The sequence below is a fragment of the Ictidomys tridecemlineatus genome, chromosome 5 (assembly GCF_052094955.1).
Source record: "Ictidomys tridecemlineatus isolate mIctTri1 chromosome 5, mIctTri1.hap1, whole genome shotgun sequence".
NCBI classification, from domain to species: Eukaryota; Metazoa; Chordata; class Mammalia; order Rodentia; family Sciuridae; genus Ictidomys; species Ictidomys tridecemlineatus.
In genome coordinates this window covers 123,485,004-123,503,718 of record NC_135481.1, presented here as the reverse complement: position 1 = coordinate 123,503,718, position 18,715 = coordinate 123,485,004, and the positions used below count along the sequence as shown (strand labels likewise).

At 63.1% G+C, this 18,715-nt stretch overlaps 1 protein-coding gene across 3 annotated transcripts; it reads right to left on the bottom strand.

Annotated features, from left to right (window-relative positions):
• Window positions 1–508: 508 nt before the first annotated feature.
• Adss1 (adenylosuccinate synthase 1) lies at window positions 509–18,708 on the bottom strand. 3 transcript variants are annotated; one of them, XM_078051037.1, is made up of 14 exons: window positions 11,699–14,334; window positions 11,484–11,540; window positions 10,135–10,237; window positions 7,280–7,342; window positions 6,788–6,838; window positions 6,417–6,483; window positions 5,744–5,851; window positions 5,547–5,628; window positions 5,328–5,454; window positions 4,698–4,852; window positions 3,551–3,675; window positions 2,694–2,791; window positions 1,339–1,488; window positions 509–869 (listed from the first exon to the last, which is right to left on the bottom strand). In XM_078051037.1, exons 1-14 carry the CDS (start codon window positions 12,044–12,046, stop codon window positions 817–819), a joined length of 1,587 nt encoding a protein of 528 aa, XP_077907163.1. In that variant the 5' UTR covers window positions 12,047–14,334; the 3' UTR covers window positions 509–816. The 3 variants fall into 3 exon arrangements, with proteins under 3 accessions (XP_077907163.1, XP_077907164.1, XP_040130306.2); XM_078051038.1 differs by lacking the exons at window positions 11,484–11,540; window positions 11,699–14,334 and adding an exon at window positions 18,517–18,708; XM_040274372.2 differs by lacking the exon at window positions 11,484–11,540 and having other exon boundaries at window positions 11,699–14,332.
• Window positions 18,709–18,715: the final 7 nt, after the last annotated feature.

Here is an 18,715-nt window from a genome sequence, read left to right as displayed (position 1 = left end):
GAGCATATACCTGGCTTAGCTTTGTGATACCCGACTGCAGGGGTTCCATTTTGCCCACCAGTTACCCTGGCCCCACCCCAAACCCTGTGGGATGACGTCCTTCAGATAGCCAGCCCAGTGTGACTGTGGGCCCCTGACATCCACACTGTTAACTGATGCTGGACATGTTAACAGGTTTTGAGAAAAGCTACATTTCAGGTGACCATGGCCTGGCATGGTCTAGCTTAGCAAGTAAACTCCAGCCTGTTGCCTTAGGATGTGGGATTTCCCTGACTTGCTGCCAGAGTCTCTAAGTCCCCAGTGAATTGTGCGTTGTGTAACCCTGGGCCCATTTGCCTCTTCCTGGGGTCTCAGAGCGCCTGCTGGTAGTGGCAGCCATTCTCAGCTACTGACTGAGCCTTTCTCTTAGGAGGCTGCATCATCTGGACGCTGGTCATGGGGAGTAGGTGCCTTTCAGTGTTGAAAAGCAACAAGGACAAGGTCAAGGCAAGCACACAGTGACCACTGCTCAGTGACTCTGGGATGTGTTTATTGCAACATGGCTCCAGCTGGACACACCATGTGACATCAGTGTGCCGGGGGCCCTGTTTGAAGCACTTAGGCTCATTTTAAACAGCAGAATCTTAAAAACTGTACATGGAGCTCACTTGCAGATGATTAAGACCATCGCAGAATTCAGTGGGTTGAGCTGAAGGCTTAAATAGAAAATCAAAGTGCAGAAACCCATTTTCCTGTTTCTGTGGATGGTGTAGCTGTGACACCTACAGCGGCTCACACGGGGACAGGGGCTGCTGTGGCCTGCCCGGGTCGGCTCATCTAAAACAGCTGGATCATGGACTCTCTGGACTTGCCAACGCCAACCCATTTGACTGGAAGGACAGCAGAGTGGTTACAACACATGTGTCAGTCATCTGACAGTGGGGTGATTTTTCTCCAAATTGATATTCCAAAGTTGGAAATTTAAGTGGAAATGTTTGACTGAAAGCGTCAATGGTAGCACACAGTGGGCGGTTCAGTCAGCCTGTGCCTGTTCCCAGGGCTTGCCACGAGGCGAGAACCCTCTGGACGGGGCTAACACATGCCTAGTGGCCATCTGCATCTGGGGCAGCTGTTCTTGGCAGAGTCACGGGGCTACCCCTGGCCACTGCTGCTGAAGTGAGGTGTCCCAGGAGCCACCCCAGCTCTGGCCCCTCCCCTCTTGCCATCTGATACACCCTCCTGGTCACTGCACCTGGCAGGAGTCTTATAGCCTCCAGGCCCTGCACTGGGACACAGGCCCCTGGGGCACCTGAGGTCCAGGGTGCAGGGAAGGGTGGCCATGGGGGCTCAGGCACCCACCTGCCACACCCACGTGATTCTCCACAAACCGCACATAGCTCTGGGCCTGGGGGGGCAGGTCCTCCCACTTCCTGGCACCTGTGGTGTCTGCTTTCCAGCCGGGCAGTGTTTCGTACTCCACCTCAACCTTCTGAAGTATTTCCTGGTTAGCTGGGGGACACACGGGCAAAGTGGTCCCTCGGACACTGACGACTGCAGGGCAATGTCAGTGAGGGCAGGGGGAAGAGCAGGGGGCAGACACTGGCTGTGCCCTCCAGGCCAAGGCACACCCACTGGGGACTCGCACTCGGCACTGCTCTTCAATGAGGCCCCACCTGGAAATCTGAATTCTGAGGCAGGAGGCACCCTGAGGGACATGTGCCCCTGCCCAGGAGCATCAAGCCTCAGGCACAGAGACACCTGCTCTGTGCTGGGACACCATGGCCCAAGGTGGTGCCATCCCTGACTCGGGAAGATACTGGAATGAGTGCCCACCAAGGGTTCCTGAGTCCTGCTGCTCACTGTGCACAGAGCCCTGAGCACCAGGAGGAGACTCAGCCTCCAAGCTACATGCTCTCAAAGGTCAGGGGTCAACAGGGCCAGGAGGGCCCTGAGGACACACGTGGCTCCTGTAGCCAAGGGGCAGTTCCATGCATACCCAGGTCTGCTCAGAGGTTGTAAGCAAGGGGCAGTTACCCCGGCCACTGCAGAGGAGGCTAAGGAAGAGCAGGTCAGCATGACCCTGGGTGTGAGGCTGAGGGGAGCCTTCCAGACCATGGGCACTGGAACCCAGGAAAGCAACACCCCTTATGCTTTCCAAAGGAAGGGATGCCCAGTCGGAGTCCAGGAGATCCTCAGACTCCAGCCAGGACCAGGGCCTGGTGGTGGAGCGCGTTCCCCCAGCCTGGGTTCCCCAGCACCGAAAAGCCAGATCAGTACAGCTAGCCACAAGGCATGCTCGCTGAGGAGAGGGCCAGTTCCATGTCCCAGTTTTCCAGAGCAGTTCACGTCCACTAACTCATGGGGCATTGCCCTTCCTGGAGGAGCTCCTCCTCTGCCGAAGTGACTGAGGGTCCCCAGGGTCCCCAGGCAATGACTGTAGGTAGTCAGAAACAGTCCTGTCCCCTGAGCTATTCTCAGGCCACCAGAAGGCACTGCAGTCAAGACCCACCTCCTTCCTGGCTCTGAGACCTGACCAGGCTTCCCCAAGAACCCGCAAAAGACAAAAGCCAGGAAGGACGTGGGTCTTTGGGGAGCAGCAGCCCGCCCTCTGCCACTGAGCCAGGAAACCCCTCGGTCTCAGGAACCTCGGGTTGCCTCCATCAAAGCCAAACAGATGTCCCAATGGACTGAAAAACAGTGGCTCATTCCAGTACCTGGGAAGTAGGGGATCCTCTTTCCATTGAGCTTGTACGAGACGCCGACTTTGATCTCACCCAGGACGTCCAGGATGTCCAGCTTGGTCAAGGCCAGCCTGTCCAAAAACCAAGAGACATCAGCAGACTGTCAATTAAGAATAAAGACGGGTGATCCCCAAAGAAATGTGATTGACGAACAGGCCAGGGGGCAGGAAGCCCATCTCAGGGCTGTACCCTGCCTTGGCCTTTCAAGGACGCTCCCCTTCCTTGAGTGTCCCCACGGGGAGCCCCTTTCCCCTCATCTCAGCTTTCTCTGGCGGTCAGAGCTCCCTCTGCCTGTGCCTCCTGCCCCCTGGGGCCTGCAGCATGGCTTGTGTGGGGTCCTAGCCCTGTGAGCTAGGTTAAGTCTGGTTAAGTCTTGAACCCAACAGGGACCTTTCCACCTGGTTGGAGGTAGCTCACGACCCTGGCCTGTGTTGCCAAACTGGAGATGAAGCAGTGAACCCTCGGTCCAGCAAGCCTCTGTTCCCAGGAGACGGTCCTGAGCAACTGAACCTCAGGGTCCTCACAGAGAACCATTGGAGGCTGCCCTGCCCCGACTGCTGCACCCCTGGGAAAATGCCCGCAGCCCTTCCAGCTGGCAGCAGGGGCCCCTTGGGCTTCTCCCTCAGGGCCAGAGAGGCTTCTCCCAAAGGCTGTGCAGCTGGGGCTGCAGCGCTCTGGGTCCTAACCTCAGGTCCCACTCAGGTCCCCTCTGTGGGATCCACCCACGTGGGGGAGAGGTATCTGGCGCTTCCCAGGTGGCCTTCCCATGGATCAGGGGTTTGCGCCCTTCCTAGGAGTCAGCTCTGGCGAGCTGAGGAGGGGCTGCTTACGCCGTGAACCCGTTGACCATGTGGGCATATCTGAGGATCATCAGGTCCAGCCAGCCACAGCGCCGCTTCCTGCCCGTGGTCACCCCCCATTCGTGGCCACGGTTCTGCAGCAGATCTCCGATTTCCTGCACGAGGACAGAGAAGACTGTCCACGGGAGCCACGATGGGAACCATGACAGGAGCCGTGTGTCCTCTCCTGTCCGCCGGCTCCTCCTTTGCCCTCCTCCTCCTCCTGACCCGGCAGTCCTTGAAGGCGCCTCCGAGGCAGCCAATGCGCCCCACACCTCCACGTTCCTGGCAGCCACAGCCCCACCTGGGCACGCAGTGGCCGGGCCTTGCTGCCCAGTGTAGTTCTGGGCTGGAGAACCTTGTCTCCAGAAGGCCAGGAGCCGGCCGTCTTCCCTCCTGCTTGGGCGAGGGCAGGTATGCGAGGGGCCTGGTCCTGCAGCTGGACTTTGGGGGCAGGGGGTGTGCTTATCTCCTCCTCCATGCCCCTGCCCACCCGGGAGCTGCTTGCCTCTGCATGTGAGCCACAGCTCCCCAATTCTGGCTCTCGTGGGCACCTGCTCCTGCCCACCCCTGTTCTGGGATGAGGCCTGTGGTCATCCCACCCTGCCAAGGTGGGTGAGGCTAGGGAAGGAAGGCCAGTGGCTCCTGCAGATTCGGAGCCACCGTGGCTTCCAGAAGTGCTCTGAGGTGGAGAGAGGGCTGTGCGTTCAGCCCTGATTCCTGTGCTTGGTGGACAGACACCCAAGTTGGATGAGGCCCAGAAAAGGACAGAGATAACCCAAACCCCGGAGAGGCCCAGAGGACATGGGTGTCCCTCTGAGCTGGGTGGCTAACCAACATGAGGGTGCTCTGAGGGGTTTGAGGTGCCCCCACTTGCCCATGGGCCTCACAAGTTTCCCGGGGTAGTGGTGGGTGCACATGTGTGCACACGTGTGCACACGCGCGCGCGCACATACAGACACACACACACATGCACACACACACACACACACTCTGGCCACAGTGCTGTTGCCATTGAAATGGTGCAGGAGCCCTGCCTGTGCCACAGGAGGGCCCACTGGGGGGTCGGGCATGGCCAACCAAGGTCCCTGTGGCTCCCCACACAGTTCCACTGCCTAGTGCTGGGGCTGGCACTCACATTGATCTGCTCGGTGGGGAAGGCCCCGATGCCCACGCGGGTGGTGTAGGCCTTCACCACTCCATACACGTCACCTATGTTCTGCGGGGGGATGCCCAGTCCCGTGCACACGCCACCCACCGTGCAGTTGGAAGAAGTCACAAAAGGGTAGGTCCCTGTAAGACAGAGGATTGGGGCTGCCCTTCACCCTGCGGGCCTGGGGCCCAAGACCTTCTCCACAAAGAGGGTCAACAGGGCCAGGGGTCTGTGGGGCTGTCCTGGGGCAGTGCCCTACATGGGCACTGGGTGCTGGGCCATGTGGCTCACATAGGAGTCTGGTGAGACTGAGGCGGCCTGGCTGCCCGACAGTGTGGCAGACTGTGCCCTGTGGAGCAGGGACAGAAAGGACCCAGCCTTGCAGGGCCCCTGGTCCCCCTCCTGGCCTCTGGCTGCCAATTCCTTCATCTCTAGCTCAGCCCTTCCCTCTTTCCTCTCCCAGCTGAAATTAGGGGACGGGGGATGAGGGATTTCACTCATGGGCATGGGTGGCCCTGCAGCCTGAGGGTGTGACTGCTTCACCCCCACCTGCTTCCGCACACAAGGCCTGTCAGGAAGCATGGCCCCTGGGTGGCGGCTCCGAGGGGGACGCACCGAAGTCAATGTCTAGGAGGGCTGCATTGGCGCCTTCTACCAGGATCCTCTTGGGGGGGCCGTGGAGCGCCTCGTACATGAAGTACACACCGTCGCGCACCATGGGTCTGATCCGCTCAGCAAAGCCCTGCGGGTGCGGAGGGTGAGGCCAGGCTCCCAGGCAGCAATGGCATGGGACGGGGCCTCCCACCAGGCGCCTTGCCCAGGCCCCAGGGTCACCTTGAGCCTCTTGAGCTGCCCTTCCACGTCTACTTCCAAGGTGGGGAACATGGACTGGTGCTGCTGGGCCAGGTTCTTGAATCTGCACGAGTGACCTCGCTGTGACCCCTGACGGTCCACACGGGGAGCCGCACCCCTGCCTGGATCCGTGTGCCCCCCAACCTCCCTGCCGGCCCGGGGCATAGACGTGCAGGCACCTGGTGGAGAACTCCTCAAAGTCCGACAGGAGGTCACAGATGCGGAGTCCCGTCCGCGCGGCTTTGGAGGAGTAGGTTGGTCCGATTCCCTTCTTGGTGGTGCCGATGCTGAAAGACGGGGATCCCGTGCTGCTGAGGCCCCCGCTGACCCTCGCTGCCGCCTGCAGAGCCAGCTGGGGCTGCTGGGCAGTGTGCTGAGCCCCCTCACCCCAGCAGTGCCCTCTGCCCTGGCCACCCCACCTGCACCCCACCTTGGCTTCCTGGACGGGGCACTGCATGGGCCACCTGTGTCCATGCATCACACAGGCCAGTCGGAGCCCCGGGAGCCAGCACACGAGTGAGACCATCATCTCCCAGGGCAGGATGCGGGTGCTTCACCCCCATGGCCCCGCGAGTCCGCGGCTCTGATGGACATCTCTGAGTGGATGTGTGTGTGGCCATTGGGTGTGCAGGGACAGGGTTCTGGTGTCACAGTGGTGCTGGCTGGGCAGATGGCCGGCTCTTTTCAGCTCCCTCGGGCCACCAAAGGGAGGGAGGGTGTGGCCCGAGAGGTGGATGGCCTAGTGTTCTGTAGTGGCTTTGAGTTGGTTGGCATCCTGCCCCTGGGACTGGATGCCCCCCAAGGCCGCCAGCTGAGGGATGGGGGCCGCAGCAGTTGCGCCTGGGTACTCACTTCTTGCCCTCCTGCGCCTGGCGCTGCACCTCCTGAAGCCCGTCCACGGCCTGGTGGAAGTCGAACACTGCAGGCCGCAGGCACCGGGGGCAGGGACAGCAGAGGATAGAGCTCAGGGGGGCCCGCCTGTGGCAGGTGGCCACTGGGAGGGCGTGGGAGGGCTTGGGTGTGACTGTCACCCTGGCCAGGAGTAGACGCCAGAGTCCCTGAGTCCCAGGCTGCCTGTGCCCTAGTCCCCTGTCTGCAGATGGGTTGGCCCTGGCTCCCGCTCAAACTCTTTGAGAAAGGCAGGGGCGAGGGAGGGAGAGGGGGGCCTCCCGGGGTGAGGGGGTGGGACCCCAGCCCCCCCAGCCCCCCAGTGTGAACCTCACCCAGGTGGGCCCGGTCAGAGATGATGAGCCTCTTTTCCCAGTCCTTCAGTCCTGTGGGGACAGGGCACACAGGTTGGCTGTGCTCACAGGTGCACCGTACTCAGGTGAGGAGTGCCAAAGTCGGCCAGCACTCCCAGCCATCCATGGGTGAGCACGTGGCCAAGAGGCCAAGAGGGTCCCCCACACCGTGCAGCAGGTGACCACTCTGACCCCTGCCTCTCCCCTGCTGAGCTCTGGGAGGACAACCCTGCAGGCCCAGGGCTCTTCCTGCTCCAGCCGCCCTTCCTGGACTTCCTGAGCCTGAGGCTCCAGCGTCCACCTGCCTGTGACGCTGAGGCAGTGGCCTGAAGCAGGCCTTTAGGCTGCCCAGCTGCTGCCCACTGGGCGAGGACCCTGCCTTCTGCATGGGCAGAGACGGGGCCCAGCTGGAGAGGCTGCCCCGCCTGCTGGCCCAATGCGCGTGGGCGGGCAGGCCTCAGGGACCCAGCCTACCTTTCTTCTCGTTCTTCTCTGCCTCTTCAAACAAGCCGGGCAAGTGGATGACCACGCCATTGCCTGCAACACACCAACAGGGTGGGTCGCGTTGCAGACCCTGAGACACGCTGCCCACAGCCACTCTGCTCCAGCAGGCAGGGGCCGAAGCTGCCCAGGTGTCTGTCCAGGGATGGGCAGATGAGCCACATGGTCCAGCCCCACACGGACTATAATTCAGCCCTGAAAGGAAGCCTCTCACCGCACGGCGGCCGTTGGTGTGATGCTCAGTGCAATCAGCTGGATGGATGCTATTGCGCGGGAACCAGAGGCTCCCATCCCAGGAGGTCCCTGCACTGACCAGCAGGTCCCTGCACTGACCAGCGCAGGGACAGAGGCAGAGGGCGTCTCCCAGGGGTGGGGGAAAGGGTGGGCAGGTTTCAGGTCTCAGAGCTTCAGTTTGGGGCAATAGGAGGCCCTGCGGGTGGATGGCATGGTGCTCACAGGGTCGTGTTCCTTGGGACCTGAAACCCACCCACACAGAGCCTGGAGGTTACCCGGTGTCCTTCAGTGGGCGAGTGGAGGACGAACTGCACATTCAGGCCACGGGACGTCACTCAGCACCACAAAGAAAGGAGCCAGGAAGCCACAGAGGGCGCGGGGACCCTGAAACGCAGACTGCACAGGAGCAGAGCCGGAGCCGTGCTGCCCCGTGCCACTCCCGGGGCTGGTGAAGGCACTTACACCCCAAAGCTCAACTTAACGAACCCCATCTTCAGTCACCAGGAAAGGCAAAGGCATGAGGTGCACACTGGCAGAGCCAGGGTCGGGCGAAGGCGTGCTGAGCAGGGCGCAGGGGCTTGGGCTGCGGCCCTGTCTGGTGCTGTGCCGGTGAGTCCTCACACATCCTAGCCCACAGAATCCAGCAGAAGCTGCCCTCGGGCAGCCAGCGCGCCCCCCTCCCCCTGACCCCCAGCCACGGGCACATGCCAGTCTGCTCGAGCGCAGGGCATCAGGAAACCCGTCCCTGCCTCCCAAGTCTGCTGTGACCCTCCAACGGCTCGGAGACTCAGAGTCATTCAGAACCACTAGTAGTGACCACCGTGTCTGAGCCAGTGGAAGCAGCCCCCGGGGCCAGGTGAGCACACTGCAGTCAGGCTGCCTGCGTGGGTGGGTGGCACTGTCCCCACGGCTCCTGGGGCCTGAGGGTGCTCTGCCGTTGAGGTGGGGGTGTGGCACAGCTGTGCTTTATGATGTGCCAATCACTCCTCAGTCTGGCTGTTATTTTACTGAAATGGCATGAAAATGGGGAGCAGAGCCTGGGAGGGACGCAGCACCAGCGTGCCCCAGGAGCAGAGCGGCACCTCCCCCGGAGACATGCTCTTCCCAACGTGTAAAACAGAGATGTCCCACATAGGCAAGACAGAGGCCCAGAGAGGGAGGGTGACTTGCCCAAGGCCACACAGCACACCGGTAGAGTGTGGGCTGGGGGTGCTGAACTGGAGCCCTCTTCTCCAAGGCCGGAGGAGGCACAGTGGAGACCGAGGCTGCCTTCCCGGGGACTCCTTTCCCTTTGCTGGTGATATGGGGCTGACTGCGGCACAGGTTTGGCCAAGGGAGGCTGACCCCTGTCCAGATGGGAGTGACTGGCCACAGGGAGCACAGAAGGTCACCTAAATGCCACTATCTCAAAATAGCCATGTGAGAGGCAGGAGTGTCACCAGGGAAGGGCTTGGTGCAGGCCTTTGTGTCTGCCCCTCGTGCGACGAGCCTCTGCAGGGGCCGTCCTTCCTCTGCACTGACCACAGAGTTCGCTCTCCAGGTGTTCCCGGTGACCACCTGGCCTGTCCTCAGAGGCTGGGCAGCTTGCCATCCTGGGCCGGCCGTGGCTCCTAGGCCTCGTTCCTACCCAGCATAGCCCGGTGCCCAGCAGAGCAAGGCTGGCAGCCAGTCCCCTGCACCACTGCCCAGGCAGCAGGTTGGTACCATGTCACAGCTGCCTGGGAGCTGGGGACAGGGGCTTGGGACACAGAAAGGCGGTCACCTCACTGTGCTCTGGGTTCTTTGGTGTGAACTGTGGATGGTCACTACGGCAAGGGACAGACATGAGGGCTGCACTGGGGAGAGGCCCGAGCCTCTGAGCTCTGGCGGGGCTCTGACCCTTCACGGCCGCCTGGGCCAGGTCTTCCTTCCCCAGCTGGTCTACAGTGGCAGGCCCCTGTACCACCAACTGGGCACAGACACAGCACTTCCTGACCGGGCTGGCGGTCAGTTGAGTCCCAAGTGTGCCAGGCAGAGCCGGGAGGAAAGGGAGAAGAAGGGGCTGAGAGCAGAGGGCAGGACACTGGGCGCCTCTGACTGGCCAGGGGGCAGGAAGGAAGAGAGGGAGAGCCACAGAGTCGTGGAGACTGAGGTGGCACTGGAAGGTCCTGGGTGGCTGCAGCAAGGTCAACAGGAGGAGGCAGTGCTGAGGTCAGTCAGCGGCGGGAGCAGCAGCTCCTCGGGCAGGGCCAGTGAAGCACAGCTGTCCACACAGCCCACACCTCACACAGCAGGGGCCCCTGCACACACAGAGGCAGCGCCCACACTCGCCCCGCGTGTGCCAGGGACGGGAGCACACAGGGGTCCCTGCTCAGTGACCCCCTGCAACCCCGCCCCAGTGCAGGCCCAGCCTGTGCCAGGATTCTGGCTGCAGGGCCCTGGGGACAGGCCAGGCCAGGCCCCTCTCAGAGGCCCCTGCACCCACACTGACTCTACCTCCCAGTTCAGTTTGCGTTGGGGGCAGGTGGCCGCCACCCTTCCTGCATGCTGAGCTCCTGGGCCCCACGCTCACAGCCTGTGAAAGGCAGGTGTGGGCTGCTCCTGGGGACACTCACCAATGAAGGACACGGCCTTGGTGTTGATGATGCCGCTGGGCAGCAGGTGGAAGTCGTACTCCTTGCCGTCCACCACCACCGTGTGGCCAGCATTGTTGCCCCCCTGGGAATAGAGACACGGCTGAGCAGGAGTTGAGGACTGACCCTGGGGGCTGCCCAGCACCCCACCTCACTCCAGGGCCAGCGCCATCCCCGGGGGGGGGGGGGGGGGGAGGAGACTCCCGGGCGGTGGGACTGGGGCAGCCTAGCACAGCAGCCACTCTGACACGTGGGGAGGGGCCTGGGCGGGTTGGTGGCCCTGTTCCTGGGACAGTCAGGCCTTTGCGTCTGCCCCTCGTGGGATGAGCCTCTGCAGGGGGCCGTCCTTCCTCTGCACTGACCACAGAGCCCGCTCTCCAGGTTTTCCCAGTGACCACCCGGCCTGTCCTCAGGGGCCGGGCAGCTTGCCATCCCAGGTGGGAGAGGCTCTGGCCCAGGCTGGCCCCAGGGGCTCCAGGAGGTGGCTCAGCACAGGCCTCAGCTTCTAGGCCACCCCATGTGCTGCCTCCTCTGGTGAGGACCAAGGCCCAGCCCTCTAAAAACAGGCCCAACCTGTCCCCTTCAGCAGTGGCCCTCCCCCTGGCTGGCATCTCCCACCTGAGAATACAAGGGAAGCAACTCAGAGGAGCCCTGTCCTGGAAAGTACCCGGTGTCAGGCCGAGGGGCTGGGGTGGGCACCAGGTGGGGGAGGTAGGACCAGGCAGCAGGTTCCAGCCCCTATCCTGCCACTGACCAGCCCCTGGAGCACAGCCCAGGTTCCGCCCCTGACCCCATGTCCCAGGTCCTCATGAGGTAGGCCTCTGGTGCTGCAGATGCAAAGAGGCCCCATTGGGATGGGGTGCTATCAAAGTTCTGCCATGTCTGGGCAGACTGTCACCCACACTGGGTGGCTTGGCAGACCCCTGTCCAACAGGGGTATGTCTGAACCCCGGGCAGGAGGCCCACCCTGCATGGACATATTTGCCGGCAGGCAGAATACTCTCCTGAGATGGTGTGCTGCCCCCAAAGCAGGTCCCCTGCACAGACAGGCACTTGAGAACCTTTTGGTGCCTCTTGAGAACCTGCTCAGACCTGCAGGGGCCTGGTGAGCATCAGCTGGGAGAGAGGCTCCGGGCTCGTCCTGCTTCCTGCCACCAAGTGGCACTGCAGCCCCGAGGAGCGGGACCCTGATTCCCTCCCAGCTACACCCCATCTTCTCTGCCTTGCTAGGGGGCAACCAGTTGATGGGACTGAGGGGCATCAGGTCCTCCACCCTCACGACCCAGCCGAGCAGACGCCCAGGCGAGACCTGCAGGGAGAGTGGCCCTCACCTCTCCCCATGAGCACGGTGGCCACGGTTCCTCCTGATGCACTGGGCGGATCTGCAGCTTTAGCCCAGGCCAGGGAGAGGACAGATGCCCGAGGCCCCAGGTGAGAGCTGGTCCTGAGGGAGCTGGAGAGCTACACACCTCAGCCACCTCCCCATCCCAGGGCCTCCTCGAAGCCCCACCTGGGCCGGAACCTTCAGCAGTTGTCTGACACCCACCTGCCAGAAGCCAGTCCCCCACACGGTCCTCTGACACCAGTTAGGTTTTCCGATGCATGTGTGAGGCTCCGTCAGGTCTGCCCCGAGGCCCATGAACAGACGTTGGCGCTGCCGCCCATGCCCACAGGGCAGGACCATCAGGAGCCTCCCAGCCACGTCCGACCTGGCCAAGGCACTGCGGGCACCCCAGTCAGGGCTGGCTCTGCCCTCCCCAGTGTCCCTGGCCAGCAGAGCCCTGGGAGATGTGGGGGGGGCAGTCTGACCTGACCAGGGCTCTGTGAGCAGATGACGATGGCCCCAGAGTGCCCGTGGGGAAAGGGCAAGAGGGACAAAGAGGGACGCAGGCATGGGTGCTGGAGGTGGTCTGCGTGGGCCTCCACAGAGACGACACAGGGAGGGACCTAGAGGGGCTGCCTGCAGGCAGGGGATGAGAGGCCGGGTGGCAGGGTGGGGAGGAAGGGGCAGCTTGGGGACCTCAGCTCTGCCTGTGGGCCTCAGGAGGCCCGGGTCCTGTCCCAGGCCTGTGGGGCGAGTCCATCAGGATGGGGCCAGCCTACCTTCTCTGCCCCCAATGGCAGGCACAGTGTCCCCCACCTTCACACTGGGGTGCTTGCCACTTGGGGGCAGGCAGGGAGGTCCCTGTGACAGCTGGGGAAGCCAAGGTCCCCAGAGAAGGCAAATCTGTGGCGCAGTCAGGACTGGCATGTTCTGCTACACACGGCCTCCCCCGAGGGCTGGCTGGCCTCCAGGGACATGAGATGGCCAAGGGCTGCAGGCCACCAGGGCTAGAGGCCAGGGAGCCCAGACACCCTGGGTGGTGCCCTGTCTCCCTGGCCTTCTTCAGCTGGCCCAAGAACATGGAGATGACGTGTGCCCGCCTGTGTTGGGGGTAAACACAGGTTCCCAGGAATAGCACAGGCGTCATGGGCCAGCTGGCATCAGATGACCCGGGGCAATGCCCACTGCGGGGCCCAGGCGTGAGCACAGGCACTCCTGAGGGGCACCAGCCAGCCCAGTACACCAAGCGCCAGGCCTCTGCACATGGGGGCTCCCTGCATGTGGAGCCCAGTGTAGTGGGGTAGTGTCCCCTCCCCTCACCAGGCAGGGTCTCATCTGGGGCACTTGGTGGGGTTGGGAACAAGAGGACCCACCTCTGTCTTGGGCTTCCCAGAACAAAAGGCACCCAAGGACAGCCGGGCATAAGGGGCCAGGGAGGGTTGGGCACAGTGGGCTCACCAGTCCCGAGGCGGGTCGGGGCATCCAGACCTGCCCTGCACAGGCCGCTCTGGGCTGCAGCCCAGTTTGGCAGCCATGTGGTCTGCTGTGAGGAGGTGGGACAATGAGCACGGTGGCCCAGGGGAGCCTAGCTGCCAAGCACGCATTGCCCTGGGCTCAGCGTTCCCACTCCAGGGGAGCGAACGGCATCTCAAGCGGCCCACGCTCCAGCCCTGGAGGAGGACTGGGCCTGGCCGTGGGCGGCTCTGGGCGTCAGAGATGGGCAGAAGTGTCTTGCTAACACCTCCATCAGTCAGGCTGGGGCCGGGCAGAGGCAGGGCCCTCGTGTGCAGGACAGAGAACGCAGCCCGCAGCCCTGACTTGGCTTTGACCTGCCCAGGGAGCTGGGGAAGTTGGTGGGATTGAGAAGGGACTGAGACACTAGGGCCAGCCCTGGGTGGGCCCCTTGCCCAGTCCCCCTCCTTGGGGGTCCACTGGGATCTTGATGTCAGGTGGACACCAGGCCCCTGGACATGGTGTTGTGGGCACCATCTGCATGGAGCATGTGTCTCTACTCCTAGCCCCTCCCAGTGTGGGGCCCCAGGGGCAAGCCCTCCTTCGGACCCTCCTTCTACTCAGGAGTAACTGATGGACACAAGAGCCAGGCTGAGCGTCTCAGAACATTGCCTGCAGCCTGGGTTGCCATCCAGCCAGCTGGCCCCTTTCTGCAGATGCCCAGTGGCTGCCCTGCTCTGTCTGCTGCTGGGAGCAGGAGGCAGCTGTGGCCTGTTGGAACCCAGGTACCTGAGTTTCAGGTGCAGGGTCCTCCAGGAGGCTCTGCAGAACCCTCTGTTCACCTAAGATACTCCCTGCATCTCCTGCGGGCAGATCAGAAGCCCAGGCCCACTGGCCCTGGGAGAGGAGCGATTTGCATGGCCAATGGGCTGGATCATGCTGTGGGTGGCCAGAGATGGTCCCATGTGATGTGCACTGCACAACTGCAGGGGTGCTGTCACATGGCTATGGCATGAACGATGCTCCCAGAGGTGTGGCCGTCTCCAGCACCCCATGTGCCTCCCACCGTCTGCCAGGTGAGGAGACAGTCCCTGCTCTCAGGAGCATGCTGATGGTGGCCCAGAGCACCTGCCTGTAGTGACCTACACTCGAGACCAGGCCAGGGGCCCAGGGTCAGGGGTGCTGAGGAGTCGACTGGACATCATAGAATGGTCAGTCCCTTTAGACCCTTCCCAAGGCCTTCTCCCTCTGGGGTGGAGCCTCAGTTCTGAAGCCCCTATGAACACTGATGTCCACCTCCTGTCCCCTGCCCAGCTGGACAGTCACTCAAAGTGTCTTGGTCCCTGGTGGTCAGGAGTCCCTGGTGGTCAGGAGTCTCCCTCCTGGACAGATAGAGGGACTGAGCCTTGCTGACTGCTGCTCCTCCTGCAGTGCAGGGGGCCTGGCTCCTGCTGGGGTCACTCTCTAGGTAGGGCTGGCGGGCTGGGGAGGTGTGGAGAGGTTAGGTCCAGGCCCTGCAGGCCCTATGTGTGGAGGCTGTGGTCCTGCAACATGGACACCCAACTCTGCCCCTACCCATCCTGGAGCCGAGGGCTGCACGGCCCCTGCCAGCTGCCCTGGAGCCCAAGGCTCCGTCAGCCCGAGACCCAACCCTGGCGCCTGCGTGCTCTCCCCTTCCAGGTGCCCTCTGGGCCCTGCATTCATGATCTCCTGCTGCCTGGGGCTGCCACCTGCGAACCCGCACACCAGCGAAGCCTGGGGCTAGACATGGCCCAACTTCCCCAGCTTTGCTCCTGCTGCCCACTGTCCTGGTGCTGACCTTCCCTTGAAGCCCTCCAGGCTTCATACCTGTATCACCACCTGTGGCACCTCTCTGGGGCCCTTCTCCTAGGCCACCCGGCTCTTACCTTCCCAGCTCTGGGTCACCCCCGCTCTGTTCCGACTGGGAACACTGACACCCCTCTGTGGCCAGCACCTCCTCCTTGGAGGCAGCAGGGGAGGCTCTGTGGGTATGGGTGGGCATGTGTGGGTGTGTGCTGAGGTGGGTGCCACTCCCAGGGCCTCTGCCGTGGCTCAGTGACCACAGGTGGTGGGAGAGACCTGCTTCTGAAAGCAACCCCTGGTGTTCCCTGCTCAAGGCTGTGGCCCTTGTTCTCCCAGGTCACCCAGGAGCAAACTGTTTCCAATAACCCCCTTGGGAAAAGCTCCAGAGTGCCCTCAAACCCCAGGACAGGCCCCTCAGTGCCTGGGATGTCTGCTCTGACCAGCACCGCTGCACCTCAGGACACACGGGGGAGACCCGGGGTCCCACGGCCCAACACACACAGCCAGCTCTCCACACGGCCCCAGCCCGCCAGCCCTACCTGGAGAGTGACCCCAGCAGGAGCCAGGGCAAAGGGGCCTGAGTTCCCAGTGCTAACCAGGTCAAAGCCCCCACAGCCAGACAAAGGCGTCCCAGTGCCTTTGCTCACTGCAGGAGGGACGTTGTGCAGCAGTCCTGGGCAGGGAGCCCCCGCACCCACAGGAAGGCTCTGTGGGACGGAGGGAGGATCCAGAGAGCAAGGGCAGGCCAGCGCTGGGGTGCAGCCAGGAGACCTCACCGTGAGCCCGCCCGAGGGGGCAGCTGGGCTGAGAGGCTGGTCAAGCAACGGAGAAGGAAACGCAGGGACATGGAAAGAGGGAGGCAGGTGGAGGTACCGAGGGGCTCCTGGGACGCCCTGCATGTCCCTGCCCGGGGAAGAGAGCAGGAGCCCCAGCACCAGAGGCAGCTGGTGCCCCAGGCTGTGACAGAGCAGGACAGCCTGGCTCAGAAAGACCTGGCCTGGAGGGAGCGAGGGGCAGCGAGCAGAGGGTGCCATGGTCCCAGAGGCCCAGAGCCATGCAGCAGAGGTGGGGCTGCTCATGGTGAATGCGGGGGCTGTGGGTGGGTTGGGGACCAGCAGCCCAGCAGAGAGCAGGACCTGCAAGGCAAAGATACACGGTGGGTGTGGCCTAAGGCCAGAGGCGCTGGGTGCCATGGGTGCCCCTGGTCCACCAGGACACACTCTGACTGCAGGCCCCAAACAACTGAGCAGGGAAGCAGGACAGCTGCGGGGCCTGGGGCAGTCCCAGGCCACCACTGGGCAGGCGGAGAGTCAGATCTCAGAGTGAGGTGGGCACACAGTAATGTGTGGGAGCTGGACCTGAAGACCGGACTGTTGGGCAGTGTTGGCAGAGGCCGAGCCAGCACCTGCACCCTCCAGAGGCCAGGGCCGCCCTGGGGACAAAGCAGCCACCTAGGGTGAACTGGGCTGCAGGCCAGGTGACCCCCTGGAACCTAAGGAACCAGCAGCCTGGCCAACTCACTGCAGGGACACAGGCTGGCCCTCTGCCCACCACATATGCGTTCACTGCCCAGTTCTCTTGGCCCCTTCCTGCATAAACCCGGGGTCCATGGCAAGGTCTGGCCTCAGGCATCCCCTTCTGGCTCTTGCACACTCTAAGCACAGGGTGGCCTCTGTGGGCCTCTGGCCTGGCCTTCACTCTGCCAGCCTGTGACCCCACAGAGGTGGTCCTCTGGGACAGAGAAACACGGAGACATTGGGGAGCCTGGTAATAGGCAAAGAGCCCCATTAAGGGGAGAGGCAAATGCAGGAAGCCAGGTCACTGCACACCTGCAACGAGCTGGGGGCCAGACCCCCAGGGGAAAGGGCTCCGGGCCTTGCCTAGAGGAGGGGCCTGGAGTGACACTCCCAGGTCCAATACCTTCTCCGTGGGGGTGAGGCAGGAGAGCAGGCCCTGTTACCAGGGGGGCCTGTGGCAAGAGCTGTGAGGCTCCAAAGAGGCGTTACCGTCACTCTTCACTTCTCTGGGCCTCGGTTCCCCACCTGTAAAGGAGCTCAGAGCGAGGGCCCTGCCTCGTGGCCTGTTAGGAGCTGGAAGAGACAGGGTCCTGGCTCCACTGTTTGCTCCCACTCTGCTAGAGTCCAGGACTCCTCAGCGAGGGAGGCCCAGCTAGGGGAGAGGGCACCTACTGACCCCAAATTCAGGTGATAGGGTCTAGCCTGCTCTGGACTCTGCTCATCCTGTCAAGTGATGGGAGTGGGCAGGACCTGGTCTGCTGACCCAGGTGGCAGGGCAGAGGGACCTGCTCTTAGAACTGTCTCCACAGCCAAGAGCAGAGCCTGCAGCCACCCAGACAGACACTATGTTGAGATTGGCAGGGTCTTCGCACCACTGCAGCATATGGGGCTGACCAGGGCTGGCGAGTTATATGGAGGGACCCTGGGTACCACTGGAGCAAAGACAGGCGGGGCCCTGGGACTGGGGCCCCCTCGGAGCCATGGACCACTTTATACCCGGGCTGTAGGGGGACAAGGGTCTGTGGCACATGCCCAGGGGCAGAATGTGCAGTGCAGAGGGAGTGGGGATCTGAGGGCCGCTCTGCCCCTAAGGCCCACAGGGGGAAGGGATGGGCTTGGTTGGCATGGCCTGGAGCAGAGAGGTAGAGGTCTCCCCGACCCTGGGAAGAACTTTCCAGGAACTTCCCATCCCCTGACATGCAGGTATGGCCAGAGAGCTCTGAGCCCACAGGCTCTGGGGAGGCGGTCCAGCTCAGGCATGCCTGGAGCTCAGCAAGGAGTCAACAGAACGGGGGAGGAGCTCCAGCAGGTGCCCTCCTCCCCACCTGGTCAGCAGCACCCTCATGTGCACCACAGCTGACCCCTCTGTGCTGGACACAGCCCACAGGCAGCATGGCTCCAAAGCCCCAGCACAGCACCAGGCAGGGACCCACAGAGACCAGAGTGGTGGCCACTGCCTCCAGAACTGTCAGAACAGACTCAGGCAGAGCAGCGCGCAGCTGGCTGAGGCCCCGCCCAGGCCCTCAGGGGACAAAGCCTGTGTCTGGCCTCTGTGGCACCACCAGCCACTGGGTCACCCTGGCCAGAAGGCTGTGGCCCCTCCCTCCATGGCAAGCAGGACCCTCCAGAACTCTCCTTCAGATCAGTACTGGTAGCCACTCCACAGGACAGTGGCTCAGTCTGTGTCCTGCCTCTGCCTGGCTGAGTCACCAGGGTCACTCCCTGCCAGACAGGCAGCTCTCTCTCCTAGCCATGCACTGACCCTGTGTGGTCAGCCAGCTCTGACCCAGATGTCAATGGGCCCCAGGTGATGGCTCCTTCCAGAATGAGGAAAGGGGTGTCCTAGGGAGGGACCCTGGATGTCGTGGGGCCCTGGAATCACCCTGAGCTGGGTCGTCCCCTCTAAGGAGGTATGGTATGCCCCACCCCCTGAGGATCAGGTGAGTCCAACTCAGCGACTTGTATTTATAGCTCTGGCTCTGGCCACCTCCAGGGGCGGGGGGGGGGGGCGGGGGAGGGGGGAGTGGGCAGGGTGTCAGGTGGAAGAGGGGGCTGAGTGTGTGCGCAAGGGTGCGTGTGTGCGTGCGTGCATGGGTGGGGGCCGCTCCTGGAGCAGGTGCTCCTGGAGGGAAGGAATCCAAGAAGTTGACCCAGCCAGAGCACGGGAGAACAGGGTCCGTCTGGGTCCCGGGGAGGGGGAGGGGCTCGCTGGGCGCGATGGGGAGGGACCCGGCGCCCGGCCCGCACCTGGCAGCGGCTGACGATGTCGGCGTCCGTGGCCAGCAGGTCCACCACCTTGCCTTTGCCCTCGTCCCCCCACTGCGCGCCCAGCACCACGGTCACGCGGGAGCCGGTCGCCGCCGCCTCCTGCTGCATCCGCCCCCGCTTGACGCCGCCCGCGCCGGGGGGCCGGTCGTTGGAGGCTCGGGTCCCCGACATGCTGGCT

What these genes read in the sequence shown, in the direction of transcription:
- Adss1 (XM_078051037.1), bottom strand. Translation starts at nt 12,046, where the DNA reads ATGCCTGCGTCCCTCTTTGTCCCTCTTGCCCTTTCCCCACGGGCACTC. An exon ending in TCCCCACCGAGCAGATCAAT is followed by an intron (nt 3,676 to 4,697) that starts GTGAGTGCCAGC and finishes GTCCTCGTGCAG; the next exon opens with GAAATCGGAGATCTGCTGCA. An exon ending in GAATCACGTGGGTGTGGCAG is followed by an intron (nt 870 to 1,338) that starts GTGGGTGCCTGA and finishes CTGTCCTTCCAG; the next exon opens with TCAAATGGGTTGGCGTTGGC.